Here is an 18,671-nt window from a genome sequence, read left to right as displayed (position 1 = left end):
AGTGATGTGGTGTTTGTGGAGGGGTGGATGGTGTCAGGGAGGCCCTGTGGCCTCCTTCCCATTAAAGCGACATTGCCTTAGATAACCTTATGAACTAGAAGGGGTTGAAATCTTCAATTCTGTTCAAGTTTTTGATTGCACCTCCTGTCCGTGTGCACATGGAGTCTTAGCTTTAAGCGTGTTGAAGGTCACTTTGCTTTCTGTTTGATGCCAGGGCCAGTCTTTGAGTTGGCGCGTGCTGTGACCTCTCCAAGTGCAGTTAGGGTGTTTTCTTTCATTCATCAGAAAAGAAGGATACATTCTCCCTGGGCCAGAAGGTTGCAAAGACAGTAAATTCATCTCAGAGAGTGAATTCAGATCTCGTGCTCGCAGGACCCATCCAGTCTTAGAAACCACTTGGGTCATTACAACTTCCAGGCAGTAAAGGTCTGGCTAATTCACGTGAGAACCGTCCAAGTGTCGCTCATCTGCCCAAACCTTGGACAGCAGCAGCAGCAAAGAAGTGTGCGTGAGGGGAAGGTTGGTAACATGACTGGTGCTTAAGTTACAGGGAACTTTCCTCCTCACAGAATGTACAAGTCTGGCTATATTGCTCTTGGGGGAGGAGTGGTTCCCGCCAGTGGATGACTGGTTTCAGTTATTTCTCTTCTGAAGAACAGAGAGACTGCTGTTCTTTAGTCCTTAGTAATGAATGCCGTTGAATGCTTACTTACATACAGCCAAGGCTTCTCTTTGGCCTTTCCTTGTGGCTCAGCTGGTAAAGAATCCGCCTGCAATGCGGAAGACCTGGGTTCAATCCCTGGCTTGGGAAGGATCCCCTGGAGAAGGGAAAGGCTACCCACTCCGATATTCTGGCCTGGAGAATTCCATGGACATAGTCCATGGGGTCGCAAAGAGTTGGACACAACTGAACGACTTTCACTTTCAAGGATTCTTTTAACGTCTCTGGCAATTCTCAGTTATAACTCAAGACTTTCTGCAAATTAAATTAGACCAACTCATCCGATCTTTTCTTGAATGCTTTCTTGGGACAAGTGGTGTTTAAGTAGCAGTTTTTCAGCTTGGCCCCCCCGCCCCCAGTTGCTCTCAGGGAGGGAAGGTGATGGTTTTGCTCTTGGAATCGTCCATCTGTCTCAGTGTGCTCTGCGAACATCTAAAGAGCACTCTGTTGTATGTTGCATCATACCAGGGGGGTTTTGCCTTGGTCTGTGTTTTGCTAGATGTCTCACTGGACAACAGCTGATGTCACTTTTCTGTACGGGACAGATATTTCTTGCTTTTTGAAGTGCTTTTAGATGTTCATCTGGAAGTGTGACTCATCTTTGTAAGATCTGCTTTGCTGTAAAACTCCCAGTGTCTGCATCTAGAAGAGTCTGGTTGTGCAAGCAAATTCCTGGGTTAGATGGCAGGGTGTCAGGAGCGCAATGGTGGATCTGACTTTGAGTCATTCTGTACTCTGGGGTTTCATTTTTACAGGTTTCAGATACTGGTAAGCAAAATCCAGGCTTATACGGTCATGTGCTTCCCTCCTTTAAAATTTGTCTGTAACACTAGCTTTCTTTTCATTTATTTGTACATTTGAGACCAGTAACAACCAAACTACTTCTTTCCATCTTCAAGGTATGAAAGTTATTTTTCCACATCCATTTCCTCATGCATCATCACTGGTTGTCACTCTCTGAGTTCTTGCTTTCTCATGGTTTGCTGTTTTCCCAGTGCACTGGCTCTTACTGAGTGCTCATGTCGTGTGTCTGGGGCCAGATCCGACGAGGAAGATGTGTAATTAAGTTGTCTGGTGGTGGTGCTCTAACAAAAGATGTCTTCTTATCATTCCAAATCACCTAAAGAAACTATAATTACATCTTATTCTGTAAATTATTAGAAGTAATTTTTACCCATACCCCAATTTTACGTGTGTGCCTCAATTTAAGAAATAAAATGTTTTTGATCTTTAGCATGCTGGACTACGATACAGAAAACCTGAACTCTGAAGAAATCTATAGCTCTTTGCGTGGAGTGACCGAAGCCATTGAGAAGTTTAGTTTTCGAAGCCAAGAGGATCTGAATGAGCCCATTAAAAGAGATGGCAGAAAGGACTGCGATATTGTGAGTATCCGCAGGCTGACGGAGGGAGGGCTGTGTGTAGTCGCCACCCAGAGTGGTAGGGATCTCTGTGTCCATCCAGGGATACTCCTGAACACTGAGCACTGGGGTTGCTGAACCCCAACATCGTTTTTATCTCACAGTTAGAATGGTATGATTTTAAGAGGCCCAGGGCAGCTTTGTGAAATTGCAGTAGCCCTCAGCTATCTTTCTGAAGAATGTTAACTGCCCTTTTCCTCAGCTGCCTTCCATTGTCCTGGGCATGTGTTTGTTCCTCTGATGTGGTACAAACGGTGAGCCTGTGCCCGACGCCGGTGTGGCGCTCCAGGCGCTGCCGTCTCCCGTAGAGGCAGGCAGAGTGGAGGAGGCTGTGCTGAGGGGAGGAGCGATCAGGGCCGGTCTGGGTGCTCGGGATGCATCTGCAGAGGAGATGATGTCACTTTCCGAGCAGGGAGGTTGCGAGGTGCTTGTCAGGTCAAGGAGGAGGCCATAGTCCTAGAGAAGTCTGTGAGGAGGCAGAAGGATGGGGGTGGACTCAGGAGGATGTCCCCGGGGGTGGCGGCAGTGGGCATGGTGGGCTTGCCCCGGCCTGGGGGCGGAGGAGCTGGCTTCTCTGGAGCTGACTGAAGACTCTGAAAGGTTTTTAACCAGGGAAGCGGCGTGGTCACACATACATCTTAGAAGGACTGCTGACACCCTGAGATGGAGTGTGACTCCAGGGGAAGTTGAGTTGGGTAGCGCATGAGCAGAAAGAGAAGAGCCAGAGTGTCTGGCAAGGACTGCTGAGGAGGCGCTGCTCCAACTCAGTGAGACAGTGGGGGCCGGGGAAAGGCATACGAGAACCCCTTTGGAACATGATGAAACGTTGACGCAAACAGCCGTTAGGCTTTCAGACACACCAGTCTGGCATTGAGGCTGGTGCTTTGGGCTGGTGGTGGAGGTTTGAGAGATAGTGACTAGTTGCCTGATGGTAACTAAAGAACAGCAAGTGAAATCAGCCAAGTGGAGGCAAGGACAAAATCCTAAGGAGCATCGGCACTAAGGGAAAGACAGAAGGAAAGAAGTCAAGAAGGACCAAAGATGAGCGGAGGGGAGTGTGGCATCGTGGGCTCTGAGGGGAACTTTCAGGAAGGACATTCCAGCCAAAAGGGTATCAAATTGATATAATGTACCAAGTTAAGAAAGTTAGATTTTGTTGTTAAATGTGATTAGTATTAGGAGTTTCACTTTCTTTTTTTAATGTCTGAAGTTTTAAAAACTCTTTTATAAATAATTTTTTCATTATATTAATAATGTATGTGTTACTTTTAGAAGAGAGTTACAAAGAGAAAAAAAATCATCTGGGACCTCTCTGGTGGAACAGTGGCTAAGACTCTGTGCTGCCAATGCAGGGGGCCGGGGCTCAGTCCCTGGTCGGGGAATGAGAGCCCGCAGGCCACAACTAAGATCTGGCACAGCCAAAATAAAATAATTTAAAAAAAAAATTATCTACGAAACATCTTATACCAAGAGAAAACTCCTGTTCAGTCTTCTATGCATATATTTATAAATTCTTTTTTATCTTAATTGTTAGGACAAGATCTTTTGGGCAGGGTGTGTAAGAACCAGTGCATCCCAGCATTGGTTCTTCCAGGTGTATAGCTAAAGGAATTGAAAGCAAGAACTTGAACAGATGTTTGTGCACCAGTGTTCAGAGTGATGTCAGTCATAGTAGCACAAAGGTGGAAGCCATCCAAGTATCCATCAACAAATGAATGGATAAGCAAAATGCAATATGTACATGCAGTGGAGTACTGTTCAGCCATAAAAAGGAAAGTAATACTATGTATGTGTTAGAACATGAATGGACCTGGAAAACATCATGCTAGGTGAAATAAGCTAGATAGAGAAAGACAAATACTCTGTGATCCCACTTACATGAGGTGCCTAGAGTAGTCAGATTCATAGAGGCGGAAAGTACAACAGGGACGACAGGGCTGGAAGGGCCAGGGAGTTATTACTTAATGGGTCCAGAGTTTCGGTTGGGTAAGATGAAAAAGTTTTGCTCAAAATATGACATAGTGGTAATGCTTACACACCTTTGTGAATGTATTTAATGTCACTGAGTTAGACACTTAAGAATTAACTGATTTAAGTGATTTGACATATATGTCATATATACATACACACACAGTTCTTGTGTTTTTTTACTACAATTAAAAAAAAGCCATAAATGCATAGGCTTAAAATGAGAGAGATGTATCTTGTCGACAAGCACAAATAAAAATTTTGCCCCAGGAATCACCAGTGCGGTTTGGCCGCCTGGGAATGTTTGCTCCGCTGTTCTGTATTCACGCATCTGACCTGAGGAGAGGGACCGCTTTGCCCTCTCCACTGCAGTTAGCCACCCCTTCTCTGCTGACCTGCACAGGGTGCCAGACAGGCCAGCGGACTCAGAAGAGAGGACCCCCAGGAACGGAGGCGGTCAGAAACGTGACACGGGGGCCAGGGGACCAGAGGTTTATTAGTTTCAGACAAAACTCAGAATATATTAGGAAAGCATTTTCAGAACATATTACAGACCCGTTCTTTGACCAGCGTAAAGACCAGCTCTGAGGGTCAGAAGCACATGAGGGAGCAGCCATCTTCTCTGCAGGTCGAGATCTCACCCCTGTGGCGATACAGCGGGGGGCTCGCGGGTGGTGGACTGTAGTAGGAGTGGGGTCGTGCGCAGCCCCTAGCCCATGGCCGTCTGCTATGCCCTGCTCCCTGCACCCCGTTACCGGCAGCAGTCACTGCGAGGTCCCTGGCGGCTGCTCAGCCGCTGGTCAGTGCTGCAGTAGGCGCCTCCCCCAGGCAAGGACCTGAAGGTCAGTGACCTTCGGTGGCCCATTCAGCCAGCGGTCAGTGGGATGGTGATGGGCAGGTGAAGAGTGGATTCTGGCCTTCCCTCTCCGGGGCCCTCCAGCTCACCCGGCCTTGAGGCGAGCTAGGGAGTGGGGGCACCCAGGGGACATGCTGGGGGTTGTGTCCTTCAGGGCTCCAGAGCCCTCGTCAAGGCCACCCACTGGCTTGAGGCAGCCATGAACCTCTCCCCGTCCCCACCTCTGTGAGCTAGTGGCAGTGGGTGTCTGTGTAGGACGCAGTCTGCAGAACCTGGGCCCCACCATCTGGGGGCCCTAAGGGGCTGGAGGGCCAGTTGGATCCTGGGCTCCCTCAGTGACGTCCGCTGGACAGAGTCTGAGGGCCTGGCCCCGAGGGAGCCGCCGGCTGAGTTCTGCCTCCTCTGGGCAGGACCTGGACCTCAGGGGGTGGAGGCTGTGCCTTGGGACCTCGCCCTTTCTTGTCAGAACAGAGAATAGGGACTTCCCTGATGGTCCAGTGGCTAAGACTGCACTCTCAATGTAGGGGGGCCCCAGATTCTATCCCTGGTCAGGGAACTAAGAGTTAGAATGCTTCAGCTAAAGATCTTGCATCCCACAACTAGGACCTGATACAGCCAAATAAATAAATATTAAATTAAAAAAACAAACCAATAGCATTCACTTGGTGGAGATTTACAGGAATGTCATTACATGACTTGATCTCAAAAACAAAGGATTTGACCCCAACAAGTTTGCAATAACTAACCACACCCCCTCCCTCATCTTTCCTAGAAAAGAGGTTTGCTGAAAGCTTTGGGGAGTTTCGGGGGTTTTTAAGGCAGGAGCCACCCGTCTCCTTGCTTGGCCCTGCGGTAAACTTCCTCTGCTCCGGACCCTAGCATTTTGGTGGTGTTTGGCCTCACTGTACACCAGGCGCGTGGACCTGTGTTTTAGGGCCACTGTAGATCTCCAGAGGGTCATCAGGGGAGCGTCCATCCGTGGTGGTGTGGCAAGGTGTCAGTGAGAGAAAACCCTTCCTGTTGGTGGTAAAAGTGTCCCGCTGGGGCGTTGGCACCTGAGGTTCCTGGAGAACTGGGGGTTCCGGTATATAGCTTGCCTTCTCCAGGGGCTCCTCAGAAGTTCATGGCGCTAATCTCAAAAATATTTGTCCAATTAGTCATCCAGTACCAAGGAAAACAGACACTCTGTGTGAACTAAGGAATGGTTAGATGAGAACCTAAGTATGTTCTGTCCCTTTTGAGGCCACTTAGGAGTTAGATACTTACAAATGGAAACACTAACAACTGTACTTGTATCAGCAGCCAGATTTCAAGTGAGAAATCTCTGGCTCTGCTAATACTCGTGAAGATTTAAGGACGGAGGAACTGACAGTGTGCTGTGCCCCAGGTGTCCCGTGATGGTGGCATCGCCTCCCCTGCCCCCGAGGGCCGGGGCGGCAGCGAGGTGGTGGAAGGAGGCCGGACGGCTCTGGACAACAAGACCTCCCTCCTCAACACGCAGCCCCCTCGCGCCTTCCCGGGGCCGCGGGCGCGGGACTACAGCCCCTACCCCTACTCGGACACCATCAGCGCCTATGACAAGACCGCCCTGAAGGAGGCCGTGTTCGACGATGACATGGAGCAGCTGCGAGACGGTGAGCCTGGCCCGGCTCCGCGCCCGCCGGCAGCCCCTGCCTCGCTCTGCTGTCGGAGGTCCCGTCGTGTGCCCGGCTCCGCGCCCGCCGGCAGCCCCGGGCGCACGGGGCGTGTGGGGTGGGGCAGAGGCCTGCCTCGCTCTGCTGTCGGAGGTCCCGTCGTGTGCCCGGGAGCAGGGGCACACGGAGGGCCTGCGGGAAAGGCTTTGTGAAGAGCCAGGCCTCCAGCTGGTGGTGATGAGCGCGGGCCGGGCAACGGGGAGACCCACCATTTGGCTTCTGGGGGGGCGTGTCCCCATCCTGGGCTGTGGCCAGGCATCCTGGAGCCCCGCAAGGAGACCACCTGCTGGTCTCTTACGGTACTGGTCCTGTGGTTGGGGAAGGGATCTAATGTGCCCTGGGCACCTGCTGGCCATGTGCTGGCTGCTGAGATAGAGGGATCCTTCCCATTGTGCCAAGTAGGAACCTGAGGTTCAGAAAGGTGGAGATCCTCGCCCCAAGTAGAACATAACTGATACAGAACAGAACTGCTCTGGGTGTTTTTCTGACTCTTGTATTAAGACCAGTGTCCGTTATTGAGTAATGGGTGAGTGTGTGTTGGTAGGACAGTCATTTTACTTGGAACCTAGTTTTTCCTTTTTTCACCTCACTGTCATGTTCATATGTTTTAGCTAATTTTAATTAGTTTTTAAATTTTTTATATATGTATACTTTGTTTCCAAGCCTCTTATTTTATGTTATTTTTCAATTTTGAATGAAGACTTCAGTTAGAATCTTAAATCAGAATTCTAAATAGTTAGCATTCAGCAAAGGCCTACTGTGTGTCAGGAAGGGTGTGGCTTGCCAGGGACACAGAAATGAGTCTCAGCCCCTGGTCCCAGAGCTTAAGGCCTTTCCCCTTTCCCTTCAGGGGAAGCAGACTCATGGTGGTGGCAGGTGTGGAGGAGAGGGCCGTGTCACCAGTGGAGGCTGAGTTGGCGTGGAGGGGTGCAGGAAAGGAAGAAAGTGGCGCTGTCTGTGTGCCAAGCAGTGACCAAAAGCACAGGGAGCCCTGTCCAAAAGCACAGGCAGCTTCAGGGAGGGGCGAGCGTGGCTGCCTGCTTGTGGATTGCTGCTTGCTGGTGGGAGCAGCTCAGCCTACCCAGCCGTCTGCTGGGCGGGAGGCTAGCAATGGAGGCCTTATTTGGGTTTGCACTTTCTGGGAGTCCTGGGCCGTTTCTCTTCTTTATTCATAGGATTGATACAGTGTTTCACTCACCAGTTGTCGGTCTTATTTAAGACAGACGAGGCGAGGATGTCAGCTATAGTTTTTCCAGCAACTGTATGCTAAAAGACTTAAAGGACGAGGTGGGCTATCAGGAGAGACACGAAAGGGTTCTTTAAGACGTCAGCTTCCTCAGTGTTTGTTCTTCAGTCTTAGAAGGTCAGAAGCTTACGAGGAGTACACATTTAGGTTTCTAATGGTTTGTCTTTGTGTTTCATCATTCTGTTTAAAGTGAGTATTTAAGAGTATTGAGGGCTCTTAAAAGGACGCGTAAAGAGAGAGGATACGTTTCTCTGCTGCACAGACCGTGGTCAGGTCCCCACGGGCGTGACGCCGCATGATGTCGGCAGACCTTTGGTCTGTGATAGGTGGTCCGTGCGTTGCCTGGACGCTGTGGCCCACGTGTGTGTGCGCTCTGGGCGCTGGAGCAGGGGACGAGCATTGACGGCTCAGGTGTGGTGGTGGAGGAAGCCGTACGCGTGGGGTCTGAGAGCAGTGAGGGTGCCCGAGGGGCCTGGCTGAGGCCGGGTGCAGGCAGTGGAGCTGGGAGGGCGGCCCGGAGGGGCTTTGGGGTTCTTGTTTGTCTGAAGTAGGCCGAGTGGAGGCACGGCCCCTTTTCACATCTGTTTTCACCACTGAGCTGGTGAGGGCGCCTGCCGAGGGTGCGGAGTGAGGCCAGTGCCAAGGGCAGGGTGTGGGCGGCCCGTGGGGACCTCCCGGAGGCTGGGGAGCTGGGCGGGGTCCCGTCAGCGGGGCTGAGCATCTGCCTTGTGTCCCCAAGTGCCCGTTGACCACTCGGACCTGGTGGCAGACCTCCTGAAGGAGCTGTCCAACCACAACGAGCGCGTGGAGGAGCGGAAGGGCGCGCTGCTGGAGCTGCTCAAGATCACGCGCGAGGACAGCCTGGGCGTCTGGGAGGAGCACTTCAAGACCATCCTGCTGCTGCTGCTCGAGACCCTCGGGGACAAGGATGTGAGCTGCCCGCCTTCCCGTCTGTCCCGGCGTCCTGGGGCCCCGGCTGCCCTCCTCTCCCTGCCGCCCTCCGGCCCCGGGCCCCAGCTGCCCTCCTCTCTCTGCCGCCCCGCTCTCCCAGGCCCCGGCTGCCCTCCTCTCCCTGCCGCCCCGCTCTCCCAGGCCCTGGCTCCCTCCTCTCCCTGCCGCCCTCCGTCCCCGGGCCCCAGCTGCCCTCCTCTCCCTGCCGCCCTCCGGCCCCGGCCCCGGCTGCCCTCCTCTCTCTGCCGCCCCGCTCTCCCAGGCCCCGGCTGCCCTCCTCTCCCTGCCGCCCTCCGTCCCCGGGCCCCGGCTGCCCTCCTCTCCCTGCCGCCCTCCGGCCCCGGGCCCCGGCTGCCCTCCTCTCTCTGCCGCCCCGCTCTCCCAGGCCCTGGCTCCCTCCTCTCCCTGCCGCCCTCCGTCCCCGGGCCCCGGCTGCCCTCCTCTCCCTGCCGCCCTCCGGCCCCGGCCCCGGCTGCCCTCCTCTCTCTGCCGCCCCGCTCTCCCAGGCCCCGGCTGCCCTCCTCTCCCTGCCGCCCTCCGTCCCCGGGCCCCGGCTGCCCTCCTCTCCCTGCCGCCCTCCGGCCCCGGCCCCGGCTGCCCTCCTCTCTCTGCCGCCCCGCTCTCCCAGGCCCCGGCTGCCCTCCTCTCCCTGCCGCCCTCCGTCCCCAGGCCCCGGCTGCCCTCCTCTCTCTGCCACCCTCCACTCTCTGCTGCCCTCCGTCCCCGGGCCCCGGCTGCCCTCCTCTCCCTGCCGCCCTCCGTCCCCGGGCCCCGGCTGCCCTCCTCTCTCTGCTGCACTGCTGTCCCAGGCCCTGGCTCCCTCCTCTCTCTGCCGCCCCCCTGTCCCCGGGCCCCGGCTGCCCTCCTCTCCCTGCCGCCCTCCGGCCCCGGCCCCGGCTGCCCTCCTCTCTCTGCCGCCCTCCGGCCCCGGCCCCGGCTGCCCTCCTCTCTCTGCCGCCCCGCTCTCCCAGGCCCCGGCTGCCCTCCTCTCCCTGCCGCCCCCCGTCCCCAGGCCCCGGCTGCCCTCCTCTCTCTGCCACCCTCCACTCTCTGCTGCCCTCCGTCCCCGGGCCCCGGCTGCCCTCCTCTCTCTGCCACGCTCCGTCCCCGGGCCCCGGCTGCCCTCCTCTCTCTGCCGCCCTCCACACTCTGCCGCCCTCCGTCCCCGGGCCCTGGCTGCCCTCCTCTCTCTGCCACGCTCCGTCCCCGGGCCCCGGCTGCCCTCCTCTCTCCATGCTGCCCTCCTGTCCTGGGCCCGGGCTGCCCTCCTCTCTCTGCTGCCCCCCTGTCCCGGCCCAGATGCCCTTCTCTCTCTGCCACCCTCCATCCCTGGGCCCTAGCTGCCCTCCTCTCTCTGCCGCCCTCTGTCCCCAGGCCCCGGCTCCCTCCTCTCTCTGCCCCCCTGTCCCAGGCCCCGGCTCCCTCCTCTCTCTGCCCCCCTGTCCCAGGCCCCGGCGCCCGCCTCTCTCTGCCGCCCTCCGTCCCCGGGCCCCGGCTCCCTCCACTCTCTGCCCCCCTGTCCCAGGCCCTGGCTGCCCTCCACTCTCTGCCCCCCGTCCCAGGCCCTGGCTGCCCCCCTCTCTCTGCCGCCCTCCATCCCCGGGCCACGGCTCCCTCCTCTCTCTGCCCCCCTGTCCCAGGCCCTGGCTGCCCTCCACTCTCTGCCCCCCTGTCCCGGCCGGCTGCCCTCCTCTCTCTGCCTCCCTCCACCCCCGGGCCCTAGATGCCCTCCTCTCTCTGTCGCCCTCCGTCTCCAGGCCCCGGCTCCCTCCTCTCTCTGCCCCCCTGTCCCAGGCCCCGGCTCCCTCCTCTCTCTGCCCCCCTGTCCCAGGCCCCGGCTCCCTCCTCTCTCTGCCCCCCTGTCCCAGGCCCCGGCTGCCCTCCACTCTCTGCCGCCCTCCGTCCCCGGGCCCCGGCTGCCCTCCTCTCTGTGCTGTGCTCCTGGTGACACCCAGACAGTTCTCAGGTTTTCTGAGCCTCAGTTAGTAAGGTGCTGTTCTTACTGGAGAGAAACCCCGTCCTGGCTTCAATGCGGGATTCTCTGTAATAGGCTCTGTAGTCGTTGAGGGAAACTTGTTCCTGCTTCAGGTCACTTTCACAAAATGTCTTAGGACTTTGTTAATGTAGAATGTGAAGTTTTTTTTTTTAATAATGGGCTTCTCTTCTCAAGAGTTTTCCTTATGTTTCCTGTGCAGCTGAGAAATGAGACCTTTGTTTTTGGAAGACCCACTAAATGCAGCCTTCCCTGGGGCTCCCTCTTGGTTCGCCATTGCATGTGTTAGTGGTTCCAGCAACAGATTCCAAAAGCAGAGATTATAACTGTTTTCTGTCATCCTCCATTGTTATTCTTAAAATAGAAAGCCTTCTCCACACTGTGACTTTTGAACATGACGAGCTGGGCTTTTGCACCTGGCCTGGTTCGTCCTCTGCACTTGGCACCTCTTAGATGACCCTTCCCGGGGTGAGCGCCCTGATCAGAGGCCACCCCCCCGCCATGTGTGGCTGCTGTCGGGTGGCAGCAGGAAGGCGTGTTGAGACTTCCCTGATTCACCTCTAGAAGTAAGAATCCATCTCTGTGCTCTGGGCTCCGGTAGGCCAGCAGACACACAACTGCAGGAAGCGTGGTGAGCGACCCAAGGACAGGACCAGACAGGTTTCGAGGCAGTTGGCCACAGCCGAGGGTCAAGGTCACGCCAGGGTCACACTGATGGCGACTTTAAGGGGAGACAGGTAAGCAGAGGCTGGTGAACGTCATGGTGACCCCACTGGCTCTCTGCTGCTTAGATTGAGTGGTTTGGCGTGGCGTAGGGCGAATAAAGGTGGAAGGACAGTGATGAAAGATCTGTCTTCGTTTTTCTTAAAACAAAGTACGTATTGGCTCCTGGAGTCCTTGTACTGGTTGGGCTCTGTCAGGACAGCAGCGATGTCATGGAAAGTGCAGGGGATGGTGTGTGAGCGTGTGGGCTGTGCAGGTGAGTGACAGAGAATCAGGATGTACCGTTTGGCTCTGTTTGGTGTAAACTCCATCCTCTTTTGTTGAGATTAGGCGTCTGTTTGGAATGGCTTTCCTCCAGATGCATGACTCGCGCTTTAAGCAGCTCTGCACAGGCTCCCCTCCCCCATGACCTGCTCACCTCGAAGGTCAGGAGTATCAGCAGATCTCCGCCGTCCTGGTAGGAAAGCCACTGTCTGCCAGGGCGGGTTGATGAGATGTGTAGGTCCTCCTCATCTGTTCTTTTGTGTGTTTTACAGATGTGTACCTACCCTTCAGAAAACCTGAAGTCCCCCGGGAGGTTGATATGAACTTAATCACCCTCATGCGGGCCTAGCTTGGCTCATTTGGGAAGCCGTCCAGGGTCCCTCATAGGTGCCGGGTCCCAGGGTGTGCCCGTGGGCACAGCGCCTGCCCTCGTGGAGCTGGCTGTCTGGGGAGCCTGTGTTCATCTTGCCTGGCATTCGTATCCTGGTGCCTGCAGGTGCCAAGAAGGCCCAGGCCTGGGACCTGGTGTCGGGCCCTGCTGACCGTGTGCGCAGGGGGGCACCAGAGCCGTTCGCTCATGTTTTCTTTCCTCTCGCCCCAGCATTCCATCCGAGCACTGGCTCTCAGAGTGTTGCGGGAAATCCTGAGAAACCAGCCAGCGAGGTTTAAAAACTACGCGGAGCTGACGATCATGAAGACCCTGGAGGCCCACAAAGACTCCCACAAGGAGGTGAGCCGGGTCCGGGTGCACACCCACCCCCACGTCCGTCTTGGTGTCTGAGCAGCGGCGCAGAGCCTGTGCCCCCGCAGGTGCCCACGGTCAGGCTCCCACTGCTGTCCAGCAGGCCGGTCCTGCCCCTGCAGTCAGGACCAGGGATGGACGCACGGCCAGCCTCTCTCCTCAGAGCCCTGCTGCCCTCGGTGGCTGTCGTCACATGTTGCCCGCAGGGGCATTAGGTGAGACGGGCACGTGCGGCTCTCTCCCTCCCTGGCAGCGTGCTCCTCTCTGGGGGCTCTGGGCCTGGTGGCAGCGCCGCCTGCTCCACCAGCTCCTGGTCGTGAGAAACTCACACTGCTGGGGTTCCCGCTCCTCAGGCCTGTACCAGAACACGCGTTTCTGGGCTTGGACTTGTGTGTAGATGGTGGACAGTCCATGCATTGTCCAGTCACTTGTTGAACTGTCCCGGTACCTGTTATTCCCAGTCCTTGGAGTATCGAGAGGCCGCCAGAGAGTAGGGAGGTGAGTGGAGCTGTCCTAAATGAAAATGATTTCAGTGCCACTCTTCTAGTAAAGTTCACTGTGGACAGCAACCGTTTATTTAAAGGTTTAGGAAACTTGATGTGACACAATGGGTTTGACTCCTAAGTGAGACATAATCACGTGGTCAGTTCAGTCTTGGCTCCTGTGTGATTCTCGTGAGCACAGTCATGGATTAAAGGAATTGTGATTAGAACAGTTCTTATATTCACAGCAAGAATCAGACCCTAAATCGTGGAGTTTTTTCTGTTCAGCAGTTACGTGACTGCTGCTGAACAGAGACGGTCTGGCCTCCTCACATTCCTGCATGACTGCAGGCTCAGTGAGGCTGAGGCTGCTGCTCTGTCCAGGCATGTCTCCACCCAGCAGTCCTAGCAAAACACAGGGGTATAAGTGACAGGTGTGTGTGCAAACCACAAACGTACACTTCTGAAGTCTGGCTCAGTGGCCTGATGGTGATCATCATCACTCACATTTGAACAAAACACTTTGCACTTAAAATAACCGTTTTGAAACAGTGTAAAGACCAGATTAGCTGATGGCAGTCAACATAATTGTCAAGGACCAGAGAAGCTGACAGTGGTCAACATCATTGTTCCCAGGTGAGGAAGAGGGTCCAGGAGTTCCCATCCTTTGTCAGATGATGCACGCGTGGCAGCTTTTGGCAGAACCAAGATGCAAGCTAGGTCTTGTGTCTTTTTAAGAGGCAAATAGGCCCATGCTGACTTTTGTTGTAAACCATAACGGCCTCTCCTTAATGAGAATACATGATCAAAAAAAAATAAAATGGGTGATCTCTTACATGCATATGATATCAGTTGTTTTCAGAGGGGAGGACATAACTGAGAATGTGGCATTAAGGTGAAGCCCTGTGTGACAGCCACTGGCCATCCCCTTGGGAGATGTCTGTCTCCACAGTGGCTGTCCTGAGGTTAGCCTTCAGAACCTGGACAGTGGACCCTGACAGGCATATATTGCTGGTTACGTGAGGGGTTCTGGTTTTTTTCCCCTGCAAGACAAAAGGTAGAGAAGAGAAGGTTCTCAGCTGTGAAGTCTTTTAGATTGCCTGAGGGACACAAGCAGAAAATACCTGCTGCCTGAAGCAAATTTAACAGCACTTGGTTCTGTGGAATTCTTGTGACCCAGGGTCTCCGGCAGCTGTCGCTGATTTCCTGATGAGGCAGGTAGAGGAAACACCGTGTCCTGAGAGGAGTGCCGTTGCTGGCAGGCCTCCCTGCTTTGCGTACCTGCAGACTCACCTTGACGTGCTGCCTGTGTCCTTTCCCTTAGGAAGCTCCACGCTGTCACTTTGCCAGAAACTCCTAACTTGGGCACCTTGTGTGTTTCTGTTGGCATATGAAATTAACATCACACACAGTATTTCTCTAGTTATTATATTTTCTCACCAGTACATTCAAACGTTTATTCAAACATCATTCTCATATTTATTGGAAAGGATCCAAGGTGTTTCTAGACCCAGTTACTAGTCAGACAGAGCCCAAGTCTCTTACTGTCCAATTGGCGCTTCCAAAGTGTGCTCATCCTGGGCCGTAGCTCCTGGAACCTCCTCCATAAGAGGCTAGTTTTGTGTTCACAGGAGATGAAGGAGATAGACTGGCGGGTTGATGAGGAGCTGCTGTGGCAGGGCCCTGGCATGATGCATACTAGATCTAGCTGTGGGGCTGTAGCATGAAGGCCTTCTTGAAATACGGTTTCTAATAGGCTGAAACATGTCATAAAGCCTTTAGGGAAGATGCTTAAAGCAGGGCTGCTAAATTGTCTTTTTTCCCCGATAAGCTGAGGGCGGTGTTCTGAGGGTCTTTAGCAAGAGGAGCTATGTGTGCAAAACACTATCACACTGAAACATACCAGGCGCTAAATCTGTCTCATCCTGACTCATCCTAAGCTAACATAGACATTTTACAATAAGCACGATAGAGGATTTGGGGACCAATTTAGAGTTTTTGTTTAAAAAGTGGATGTTTGTTAGGTTAAGTATGTTTTCATATTCCCTATCTGAATGCATAGATTTCTTAAATTATCTAACTCTGTGTTTTTATCTTTTTAGTAAATTTGCTGTTGCGTTTCAATAGCTCAATAATGAAGTTACTGTGGTTTGCAGTGGTGTTCGCTTTTTAGCAAACACCTTAGTGGGTGAAGGCCTTGATAGCGACCTTTTAAGATCCTATGCCCACTTTCTGTTTTTCAAAAAAAACTCCATTAACTTCAGTGCTTCTTATCTTAGAACTTGTAATCCGTCTCTTAGGGCTGGTACCGAATCTGTCCATCAATGATTAAGAGAGGATTTAGATCTGATATGAGCATTGATACTATGAATCGTTTCTGGGGTCAGTGGGAGTACAAATATAGAGATGGAAAGCCGAGTTTTCCATGCAGCATCCGGCCTCCAGCCGTGCTGCCTGCCTGATTCCCACTGTATAGTGTGGCTGCCGAACACGCCGCAGAATCAGATACGGGACGTGAAGGCTCGTGTCTTGACACCGTCAGACGCGGTATAACTTTGCTTCCTAAAGCCGTCTTCAGACGTCTGTATCGTCTGAGAGGCAGACAGCTGGTGTACTAGTTGTTAATCACTTTATACACATTTAATGTAAGAATAGCCATTGCTCCCAGCCTCCGTGGCTTACATGCGGCAGCCAGAGTGTTGGGGTCCTCTGTCAGAGTTCTATTTGAACTTTAGAGAAGCACCAAGCTCTCTTTCTTTGAAGATATTCTATTGGGCCATAACATTTGCCAACACAGTATACTTTGACTATTAGGCTTTGCTTTCACCGACCTCGGCCACGTAGTGAATATTCAATTACATTTGCCTGTTAAAAGAGAGAAATATCAGCTTCATTCTGTGTCACTCTGTGGGGTCACCAGACCTTGTTTGCCCCACAGAAGTCTTGGTGCTTAAGGCATCAGAATCCAGCCTCAGGTGGTTTGGCTTGTTTGGGGAAGTTTGATTCTTAAATAAATATAAAACAACCACTGTTATGTCTCTCTGGGGTTTTATTTTGAAATCATTTCTAGTTAATTTAATGTTTTAAGATTGCAGAGAATTAAAAAAGCTAAACCAGACTATAAAATGGAACTTTTCAGGACCTCTTGGCAAATAGCATGGCCTGTGCAAAGCAGTGGTGTGTCAGAGAGAAAGCACTTTAGTGATGATCTGATATTCTGCTTCAAATCCCAGTCAAAGTCATTCTAGCCAAGGCTTCACCAAATCCTTGGCTCTGGAATGGCCCTTAGAAGCTTCTTGGGGTAGCGGCCATGTGTCAGCGGGTTCTGGCGAACAGTGCATTGTGTGAGTGTGGAGAGATTACTTCACTTCTCTGGACCTTGGTTTTCCTAATCTGTTAGCCCAGGGAGTGGGCTGCACGGTTATCTGCGTGTCATCTGGCCTCAAGATAATAGAGGCTGCTATTGAATAACAAGCCTAAACCTTCCTAGATTCCAAATCTCCAGTTTTCTTTGGGCCCAGTCTTGGCATGTGGCCAGAAGCCCTATTTCCTTTGTAACTTTTAGCCTTGTAACAAAAAGACAAAACCAGAAACCTATATAGTCGTTTAAAGGGTCAAAGTTGCTGAGCCAGTTTGACACTCATAGCACAAACTCTGATAAATGTTTTATGACTGGAGGCACAGGGGAGGGGGGTTGGGGCGTGTTTTAGACTTCAGGGAGCTTACGGTTTAGTTCAGGCTAGAGCAGAGGGGTCCAGGGGGAAGCGCTCTGGGAGTCTGGGGTGCGCTGGGAGGGCGCTGACGACATGAGTCAGGCAGCGGGCCGGGGGGACGTGTCTGGGCCGGGTCTGCTGCACCATCATGGCCCCAGGCGTGGCCGCGATTTGCCAGGCAAAGGCTCCAGCCCTGAGAGACAGCAGCCGTTGCCCCACAGTTACTCAGGGCAAGGAGACACGGCCCCTCCTCTCTGGTGATCTACCTCCTAGGAGCCAGATATGACACCTGCCCTTTACTTCCATAGCCTCAGAAAGGGTGTCTTACCGAGAGAGAGAAATTGTCTGGAGAAAGCAGTCAAGTGGTTTGGTGTAGGGCAAATTAAGGTTGAAGGATGGTGATGAAAGATCTGTTTAACATCAGAGCTTTGGGGTCTGGAGACTTGTCCTCATCCTGCGTTGACCAGTTGGTTAGTTGAGTAGCTGGGGATGGGTCTCAGCCTCCTGAGCATCGGAAGCGCCAGCACTCGAGGTGAACTGGGGCCGTGGGATGCCTGCCCCTCGTAGGGCTGACGTTCATGTCAAGGGAATGAGGAGGCTAAGGCTGTTGAAAACTGCAGACATGGTCCTTTTAATCCTCTTCAACTGAAGTAGGTAGACGGGTTCTGAATAGACTTGTGGTTGGGGTTTTCCTGTTTTATGTAAACCAGAAATCACTGCATTTCTTGAAATACATGTCGGAAGGCTATTGAAATTTGGGTGAATTAACTGTGGGCTGTGTGTGTTGGGCTCCCAGCTGGGCTCCCACACTGGTTGACTCGGTGTCCACACTGGAGTGGCCATCATACTCCTGCGTTTGAGGCCAGGAAATACCAGGAGTTGACGGGTTTGGGGAGATGCAGAGGAGCCTTCTCTGTGCTGCCTGTCTTCCGCCTCCTTGACTCCTCTAGGGACCAGCCAGCCCAGCGCTCCTGGCATCCTCCGGGGTGGCAGACACGGCCACCTCCTGGGTGTCCAGCCCCTCTGACTCCACAGCGTTGTTCCCTGTTGGCTGTGATTCCACCGCTTGAGGTGGGACAGAGTGCATCTCCACCTCAGAGCCTTACCACGCTTGAGACGGTGTTGCGCTCAATCTGCCCCTGGAGGGGAGAGTGTGATGCTGTGTGGTTAGAGACTGTTTGATGTAGACTCTGCCTTTTGAAATCATGCATGTGCATTTTCAAGAGAAAGTACTGTCTAGGTAGGGTAGGGAGATAAAGTGTCGCCATCCAAACTGCTGTCGGCGTACTAGATTCAGCGCCCCCCCCCCCCTTCATTTTACTTACGAGGGAAGCAGGCGCAGACAGTATGAGAAGCACCCCTCAGCTTCACCTCATTGGCCACAGAGCTAGGTCCCCGAGCTTGGACCCTGAAGCTTTTTCCTTCCCGCCCTCCCTCTGGGGCCAGGCCTGACAGACGGGGACTTGCATGCTGGGTTCAGGTCCCTGGTGGTGACCATCTCACCAGAGAGACTGCCTCCCCACCATGGTGGGCACACAACCCCATCATCCTGCCTGTTTTGTGAGGTCTTCCCGGCTTTCCCCAGAAGGTGGCGCCAGCGTCTCCCTTAGCTTTTAAATGCCTGGGGCTGAACTAGGTGTACCTTGGAGAAGGAAATGGCAATGTACTCCAGTATCCTTGCCTGGAGAAGCCCTGGCAGGCTCCTCTGTCCACGGGGGTCGCAAGGGTCAGATCCGGCTTAGTGAGTAAAGTACTGCCGCTAACTGGGTGTACCTGCTTGTCGTCATTTCTGAACAGTTGCTTGCTTGTTCGTGGTAGTCGGCCAGCTACGCTGCCATGCCTGTGACAGAGCGCAGCCAGTCTTTGTGAACCTAAAGCACGCACTTCAAACTGGGAC

General features: G+C 53.6%; 1 protein-coding gene across 29 annotated transcripts in view; it reads left to right on the top strand.

The window, feature by feature from the left end:
• CLASP1 (cytoplasmic linker associated protein 1) overlaps positions 1–18,671 on the top strand; it is a 268,492-nt gene that overhangs the window by 231,761 nt on the left and 18,060 nt on the right. For all 29 annotated transcript variants that reach the window (XM_070476332.1, XM_070476358.1, XM_070476337.1 and 26 more), the window contains 4 exons: positions 1,956–2,106; positions 6,354–6,600; positions 8,646–8,836; positions 12,439–12,567. In XM_070476332.1, coding sequence (XP_070332433.1) covers positions 1,956–2,106; positions 6,354–6,600; positions 8,646–8,836; positions 12,439–12,567 — 718 coding nt within the window. The remainder of the gene's footprint in view (positions 1–1,955; positions 2,107–6,353; positions 6,601–8,645; positions 8,837–12,438; positions 12,568–18,671) is intronic.

This window comes from Odocoileus virginianus, chromosome 13, assembly GCF_023699985.2.
Source record: "Odocoileus virginianus isolate 20LAN1187 ecotype Illinois chromosome 13, Ovbor_1.2, whole genome shotgun sequence".
NCBI classification, from domain to species: Eukaryota; Metazoa; Chordata; class Mammalia; order Artiodactyla; family Cervidae; genus Odocoileus; species Odocoileus virginianus.
The sequence above is the reverse complement of the archived record's forward strand: the minus strand, read 5'-3'. Positions and strand labels throughout refer to the sequence as shown.